This window comes from Physeter macrocephalus, chromosome 11, assembly GCF_002837175.3.
Source record: "Physeter macrocephalus isolate SW-GA chromosome 11, ASM283717v5, whole genome shotgun sequence".
NCBI classification, from domain to species: Eukaryota; Metazoa; Chordata; class Mammalia; order Artiodactyla; family Physeteridae; genus Physeter; species Physeter macrocephalus.
This window is the reverse complement of record NC_041224.1, coordinates 179644618-179653037: the sequence shown is the minus strand read 5'-3', so window position 1 is coordinate 179653037 and position 8420 is coordinate 179644618. Positions and strand designations below refer to the sequence as shown.

The 8420-nt window shown below is 49.8% G+C and overlaps 1 protein-coding gene across 1 annotated transcript in view; it reads right to left on the bottom strand.

Moving 5' to 3' along the window:
* Window positions 1-8420, bottom strand: part of DYNC1H1 (dynein cytoplasmic 1 heavy chain 1) — a 67831-nt gene that overhangs the window by 18319 nt on the left and 41092 nt on the right. Inside the window, exons 38-48 of the mRNA XM_007121674.4 lie at window positions 8178-8411; window positions 7885-8091; window positions 7674-7795; window positions 7040-7205; window positions 5765-5928; window positions 3246-3375; window positions 1669-1802; window positions 1105-1219; window positions 846-1007; window positions 550-764; window positions 259-463 (exon numbers count right to left, since the gene is read on the bottom strand). Of these exons, the coding sequence (XP_007121736.1) occupies window positions 259-463; window positions 550-764; window positions 846-1007; window positions 1105-1219; window positions 1669-1802; window positions 3246-3375; window positions 5765-5928; window positions 7040-7205; window positions 7674-7795; window positions 7885-8091; window positions 8178-8411 (1854 nt within the window). The remainder of the gene's footprint in view (window positions 1-258; window positions 464-549; window positions 765-845; window positions 1008-1104; window positions 1220-1668; window positions 1803-3245; window positions 3376-5764; window positions 5929-7039; window positions 7206-7673; window positions 7796-7884; window positions 8092-8177; window positions 8412-8420) is intronic.

Here is an 8420-nt window from a genome sequence, read left to right as displayed (position 1 = left end):
AAACATACGGTGGATAGCTAGTGGGAAGCAGCCGCACAGCACAGGGAGATCAGCTCGGTGCTTTGTGACCACCTAGAGGGGTGGGATAGGGAGGGAGGGAGGGAGACGCAAGAGGGAGGAGATATGGTGATGTATGTATATGTATAGCTGATTCACTTTGTTGTACAGCAGAAACTAACACACCATTGTAAAGCAATTATACGCCAATCAAGATGCTAAAAAAACAAAAGACAAATCCCCCCCAAAAACTGAACCCACCTGGTGAAGAGTCTGGTGAACGAACACACAGCTGTTTACGATGGCTTCCCGGTGTGACGGTGGCTGCGGCAGTTTGTCATACACGACTGGCATGTAATCAGGCACGATGTAATTCGGCTTCTCCAGGTCCATCTTACTAGTGAATTCTTTGCCGACCTGATACAGAGCTTCAGTGGACCAGTCCCCAAACCAGTTCAACACACACCTGAAAAAGATGCCCACATCTCAAAACAGCTCCTGAGAGCAGGGTCGGCCCCTCGGAAAGTGGAGCCGAGAGAGGGATTGGCGTACCTGTTGAACAGAGCTGGGGAGGTGGCCGCGCGGTCCTTGAGCCCCTCTGAGGATGGGTTCATGGTGAAGACGACGTGGAGGTTGCGGATGACCTGGCTGGTGAACCACTTGTACAGCTCCTCGTGCGAGTCCAGCATCAAGCCCTCCTTCTGGGCCCCCTCCTTACACTGGGTCATCAGGGTGGCATACTCATCTCCTTCGAAGAGGCCGGGAACCTAGGAAATACAAGGGCACCATGGCTGGCCGGTTCTCGGAACCCGGCGCCATGTAACACGACGCGGCGTGCCACTGATTACCTCTCCGTTGGCCAGAAGGGTATTCATCCGCTCCAGGAATCCAGAATCTAACACGTTGGATTCGTCCATTATAAAAGCTATCTTTTCGTTTTTACAGCCAGAACGTCTCAACACCGTGCGGAGATCTTCATCGAAGTCCTCCCCCGTGTACTTCCTGTGGACCTGCAGAAGCGGGGCAGGTCAGCTCCGCTCTTGCTCAAGGAGCTGCGTGCCATGAATAGGATCTGCTGTGGGGTTGAGAGGCTGTGGCCAGACCCACCTTAATCTGGTACACGCTCAAACCGTTCATCCAGGCCACGAAACGGGACAGGGTGGTTTTGCCCGCTCCACTGACCCCGATCAGAAGCAGGTGGCCTTGAGGCTGACGGAATATTCTGAAACATTATCAGAAAGAAGAAAGAGTTAGGCTTTTATGCTCCATTCCCCTTTTGACGCTCAAGTCCTAAACCTTCTCAGGATTAGTCTACAACATTGGGAACGCGTTTTAACTTGAATTTGTACACTAAACATTCATACAGCAATTGTTATCTGCCAGGTCCGGTGAGGCGGCAAAGATCAAAAAGACATGGCGCCGCCCCCGGACACCCTGATGACTCGAGGGAGACAGGCCGATTCTAGCAGGAGGGTGAAGGGCTCTAGTCACGACCGGTGGGACACTAGGCTCAGCAGAGCTGGACTAAGAAGCGGGAGTCGCCTGGCAGAGGAAGGCAGGGGCGTGGGAGGCCCGTCAGGAGGATAGCACGAGGCCTGGCCTGACCCCCGCCCCCCATCAAATCGAGAGCAGCTCGGGTGAGTGGTGAGGCTGCAGCAACAAAAAGCCCACCGGTCAATCCTGAGCACGTGGTCCAACACCTCATTAAACAGGACCAGAGGAACATCAAGCTCTTCTTCATAGAAGACTTTCAGCCTGGCTTTGACATAATCTCTTAACTCTTCTTGGTCTACTGGGATGTAATCCTGTAGGAAAAAGGGTAAGATCCAATTACGAAGAAGAAATCATCTTACTTCTTATAGCAAAGTGGATTATACTTCCATATACCAAGAAACTGTCAAAAAGTGAGACAAAAGCAGGTATTTATAACATAGGAACAGAAATATAAGTAAACTAGGATGAGACATGGAAAGACATGGAAAATCTTTACAGAGAAAATTGAACTTCACTGAAAGACATCACAGAACATCCAAATAAATGAAGAGATACACCATGATCATGGAGAGAAAAACACACAACTAAAAATGTCAGTTCCACCCAGCTGACACATAGATTCAATGCAATCCCAGTCAAAATCTCAGCGGTGGATGGTGGAAGTTGTTTTGGTGCAACTTGACAAGCCAATTCTAAATTTCATTTGGAAGGGGAAAAGCCCAAGAATGGAAAGATGACCCACCCCTTTAAGAACCAGGTGTTCTGGATAGGGACTGTCCTACCAGGTGGACTTACAACTGTGATCAGGACCACGTGGTTTTAGCACAGGAAGCAGCAAATGGACCAATGGACAGGACAGAGCTCTGTAACAGACTCACGCGCACAGGGAAACCCATGTGACAGTGCGACACTGCAGAGTCCCAGTGCTGGGACCGTGGACATGCACAAAAGAAAAACTGAAAATGAACCCACAGCTCACCCCATACACTAACTCAATTCAGATGGATGAAGGGTTTAAACGACATTCCATTACGAATGTTTGTTCTTCAAAAGACACGATAAAGAGAGTGAAAAGACAAGCCACTGGGAGAAGATGTTGCCCATAAATGAAACAGGATTAGTATCTAGAGTCTAGAAATAGGAAATTCTAGAAACGCTGAGCAAACCGCTCTTGTTCTTCTTGCTTCCGTGCCTTTGCTTCTGTCGGGCCCTGTGCCTGCCATGGCCTTGCCGACACTCAGAGGGAGGCCCATGAACACTTGCCTAAGCCCCTATGTCAGGGCCAGCTCTCCCGAGGTGGTGCCACCCACCCGATGAGACTGAGCCCCCAAAGGAAGGCTGTCCTCGTTCCTAACCCAGCAGCGCCTGCCGAAGGCAATGCACATCAAGACTGTCACTCCCTGCGATGTCGGCTCTCTCTTTCAGAGAAAATGGCAGCTCACGGCTATTCTGGAAATGTCACTCTGTCTAGCATCCTAGCATATGAAACATTTTCACACAAGTTATCCCTAATTGCCCTGATTTCACTGAAGCCCCGTCTCCTGCTGGTTGGATCCACAGCTCTTGGAGCGGCCACGGTCCTGGGATTCTCTGCCCTAAATTATCAACGGCTGCAAATATGTGGCCCATCATGCCTATAGCCGTAGCTTCCTTTATAGTGCGCCTCAAGGCAAAGACGTTTCTGACGAGAAGGTAATTCTAACTAGAAGGACAGGAGCAAAGAAAGTATTCCTAACGTGATGTAGACGCGTTACCTTTGACAACCAGTTGCTGTACAGGATGGGCCGGCTCATCGCCTTCTCCTTGTCTATGTTGGGGAAATGCTTCAGAGCAACCATATCAATATTTTCGTCGGTCCAACGCCTCTCCTCATCTTCTACGAGTCTGTCGGAAGAGAAGACAGAGGCCGTGGTGAGAAAACACCTGGTTTTGTGGGTGCTGTGGGCTGGCATTAGTCTTCTACCAGAAATTTTCATTTTCTACAAATGGAAGAACCTAAGACACTGAACTCGAGACGACTTAAGTAATCTGAAACATAGATATTAAATACGAAAATCTTAAAAAAAACCTTCTCTAAAAATGTTTAATTACACTGATTTACAAAATGAAAACTTCATTTTCGTTCCTAAGCTTGCTTAATAGAAATGCTTTAAATATCAAGAGGCATTATGGGAACAGAAATAGAGAACTACAAGGTGTATAGTTTTGGAAACACAAGGCTTACAGAGAAAACCACAGAGCAAGCAGGTGAGACTCTAACTATCCCTATAGGTGTGGGAGGTACCCTGTGAGCAGCTGAACACATGATAACTTAGGCTACCAGGTGAAGGTCCAATGAGCATGTCACGTATTTACTGTAGCCAACCAGAATTTAGAAGCACAACTGCTATTGTGAAATTTCAGTCTAAACAAAATTATCTCTCTGGTATGTTAAGAAATGTAAAAATGATACTGTAGCCCAATTGTTTTTTTTAATTAAGGAAGGGAGAATGAAGGTAGCTCACATAACATAAAAAGGACCGCCTTTTAAAGTGGTAGAGCCCCAATACGAGAGATAAAAGCTGGGCTGCCAGGGCTCGTGTGCCGCCGCTCTGCCTTGGTTGGCTCGTCTCTCTCCCTGGCTCTCTGCAGGGCAGCTCTGTGGGAAATGAGAACTCCAAGGAGGCTGGCGTGGAACCCGGTCATCTACAACAACGCAATATTCCAAGACTCCTTGAAAGCATGGGTGAGAAAAGCTGCCTGAAGGCAAGAATAACTGATCCAGATGTGTAACTGTCAAAGGCTTAAGTATTTCTTAGTCTGGAGGGAACCATCTGCCTTGGGTTCTGCCAGGGGAGTAACTATTAACCAACTCCTACAACTACCTACACCTGAGGCCATGAGTGGTCAGAGGAGCTTGTCCTGCTGGGACCATGTCCTCTACAGATGGGCCACCTCGGGCAACCTCACACTTCCCCTGGGACCGAGGGGACCTGCCCTGTCATTAAGTTCCTGCCCTCCTGCTCCTACTCTGCAGCCCCTCTTGCTCTGTTCCGAGTAACCTGTTCACAGGCAGAACATTTCCCCAAATAGTTTGCAACAGGAAATCGTTGCACTAAATAGTAAATCAGTTAAGATTTGTTGTTTGTTAGAAGATTAGAGTTAAAGCAACACAAGTCTAACTTTCTCTCACTAATCAAAAATGAGCCTAAAAGGCTATGAAGGACTGCAGTGCTAAAATACATAAAATTAACAATATAAGAAAAATCAATAAAAATGACAGAGCAGGAACTAGGAAAACTAAGAATTTACTATAAAACAAAGATCGTACAGAACTATAAACAAAGAATACAAGCAAAAGATTCTGATTTAAAAAGGTCAATAGGGACGTTCCCTGGTGGCGCAGTGGTTAAGAATCCGCCTGCCAATGCAGGGGACGCGGGTTCAAGCCCTGGTCCAGGAAGATCCCACATGCCGCGGAGCAACTAAGCCCGTGCGCCACAACTACTGAGCCCTCGTGCCTAGAGCCCGTGCTCCGCAACAAGAGAAGCCACCACAGTGAGAAGCCCGCTCATCGCAACGAAGAGTAGCCCCCTGCTCTCCCAGACTAGAGAAAGCCTGTGCGCAGCAACGAAGACCCAACGCAGCCAAAGGTAAATGAATTAAAAAAAAAAAAAAAAAAAAAAAGAGGTCAATAATTTTCAAGATGCCTTGAGAGAGAAAACGACTCAACTTTTTACTGAGACTTACGATGGTTCAAACCACAAAACCTTCCACAATCCAAGCTGACCACTACAGCCACTAGCAAGTCTCTCCCTTCAGTACTGGTCACTTAACTAGAAAAAGTCAAAACTTACAAGACTTCAAATAAGTGGCCAACAGGTAAAAAGAGAAAACTAAAGTCCCAGAGATACAGCTGCAAATCCTCTGATGAGAGCAAAGACTGAGGGTGAGGAAGGGCTAGTGGTTACGGAACTGCACCCCAGGCTGCTGTTAGAAGGCACTGAAATTCACCTGTGACCTCTGTGCCCTGACCTTGTGTGGGGCCCACCCGACAGTGAAAGAGGTGAGTTAAGTGTCTTGCTGAGGTTATCGGTAACCAGCAGGGCCGTCGGGGTCTTGTACATGGGGGCGGCCGTGATCAACTCCCAGATTCAAGGCTGCCCTCGCCACCTCACTCCTGTCCATCACCAGCTCAGCCTGCCTCAGGGCAGGCCCTCATGCAGACCCTAACCCGGGGGGTTGGAAGGGTCAACGTAGGGGAGCGTGGGGCTACCCGGAGCCTTGGCTTTACCTGTCCTGGAAGAGACGGAGGGCTTCATGTGCCCAAATCCGAATGAGGCCTTCCACAGGCAGAGTCTCCAGGGGTCTCAGTGCCTCGAAGATACCTCGCACCCACCGGGTCATTTCACGGGGTGAGTAGATATAGTGGGGCTGTGTGTCCTGAGTGAACCTCTCCTGCAGGAATCGAAAAGATGCAAGTTACGTGTAAATGTCCTAAGACATTAAAAAGTAGTTAAAAAGTCAAATGCAGTATAACATTTTTATATTAAGAATAAAGGCTCTAGACCCTGGAATATTTGAGAATGAACTGGTAAATAATGTTGGGACTACCGTTCAGAACAAAGCAAGATCCAAGTTGCTCACTTTATGTTGCAATCAATTATATTTAAAGATTTATACGTAAAAAAAAAATAAAACTACCCAAAAAACTCCTCTAAAATATTTTTAAAAACGTTATTCCTAAGTTGAGGGAATGCTTTTCTAAGTGTTATTTCAAAAGCGGAAACAAAGAAAAAAGTCTACATTGAATAACATTTAAAATGCTCTAGGAAAAAAACTGCAATCATACAAAATTTAAAACATTTGCAATATGTGACAAGCGAACGCTCATAAAGGCCTCTAAGTAAGACGGCCGTCTCAGTGGAAAGTCGGCAGTTCTCTCGCACGGGCCCTTGTCAGAGGCTAACAAAGAAACGCAAGCCAAAACCGTGAGAGCCACTTCTGCTCATCCAGTGGGCAGAGATCTTTTTTTTTTTTTTTTTTTTTTTTTGGCAGTGCCCCTCAGCACGTGGGACCTTAGCTCCCCAACCAGGGATCGAACCCGCACCCCCTGCATTGGAGGGGTGGAGTCTTAACCACCGGACTGCCAGGGAAGTCCCAGTGGGCAAAGACCTTTTCAATAAATATTTTTTCAAGGCTGAAAGAGGCATTGTGGCGGAACTGTAACCGGTCCAGCCCCCTGACAGGTTTGGCCACATGCAGTCACCACAAACACTGCAGAAGAACAAGTACAGACAGGCACGTGTTGGTGCTGTTAAAACAGAAGTGTCCGCATCCTTTTAGGAACGGCACAGCACGGTCTCGGTTTCACGAGACATGCACGTCTGTACATGTGCCAGACGAGGACGGCAAGAACAAGCAAGAGGATATTCGCGGTTGCAGCACCGGCTGGAAGCATGATCTGTTGAGACCCTGGAGCAAGTCTCCCGGCTCAGCCAGAGCTCCAAGTGAAGCTCAGTCTCTCAGCAGAGCCCTTCGGTCACGACGGGGCAAAGACACCGCGCACCTGGGACATGGTGTAGAATTCCACCATCGCCGCGGTGAGCGGCTCGGCGTATGTGCGCAGGGACGGGATGAGGCGCAGCATGGCGCGGTTGAAGGTGCCGTAGATCTGCGTCAGGGAGGCGGGTCCCGGGTAATCCACATACACCACAGGCACGTGGCGCAGGAACCTGCACAAAGACAGCCCGGCTCAGCCTCGCATGGGGTGGGGAGCAGCGTGCCCGAGAGGGCTGCTTCCCTGTCCCAGGCCGACCGGGGGCTTCCTGACCCGCCCCCATGGCTTCACGCCGCAGCTGACTGAGGTCTCACACAAACTACTCGGGCCCGGGTCTGACACGTAACTGTAGATGCAAAAAACCGGAAGAGAGCCGAGCAAAGGTGGGAAAACGATTCAGGCTTATTTCAGCCTCGTCCTGGCCCTACAGGCAGGTCTGGGGCAGCTCCCTACTGCCCAGCAAGTTGTCGCTTTCATTCTGAGTGTGTTCCCGGCACAGTGACATAACCCCGGAGGGACCTCATGACGAGCAGTATTTTGTTACCTTTTTATGATTAAAACCACAGTTTCGTCACGCTACATTTAAAGCAAACCCGGAACTGGTGTGTGTGAGATCAGGGGAGTCTACGGGGCTGTGTGTTACCTGTGAGAGAGGGGCTTTCTTCCAGGATCAGTGGGCGGATTACAAGCCCCGACAAACTGGATCCTCTCCAGCTTCACCCAAGTTTGATCTGAGGTTCGGTAAAAGCCTCCGTGCTCCACCATCTGAGGGAAAGGGGGAGTGAGACACGTCAGGGGCAAACGTGAACCGGACACGTTGTGGAGGAGAGGGCGCCTCGTGGACATAAACACACCTGTCTGATGAAGGATATGACCCTCTGCGTCCCGTATTTATCCATGTCTGGCAGGTTGATTTCATCACAGAACAACACCAGCCACTTTCCCAGCGGGACAGGGGCCAGAACGACCCCGCTGGGCGTGCGTCTGTACTCGCAGTAGTGGTCAAATGTCTTCAGCAGGAGCTCTGGAGTAGTAGCACTGGAGAAGTTAAGACCCACGACCTGGAGGAGGGAAGAAGCAAGCGAGGTGCTGGAAGGCCAACCCCGTGCTTGCGCCCCGCGTCCGCTGCCCACTCCAGCCTCTTTACCTCCATGTCGGGCAGGGCCCGGAGGGCGCTGAAGAGCGTCATGGTCTTGCCAGACCCGGGAGGGCCGCACAAGACCAGCGGCTTGTGCTCGGCCAGCCAGGTGTACAAGAGGGCCTCGTGGCGGACGGTGTCCAGCGTTGGCACGACGACGTCAGGGGCGGCCACCTTGTGCGTCTCCACTTCAATCTGAGGCACCTTGGCCTGCCACGGCGACCATTCTCCGCTGATGGACACCTGCACACA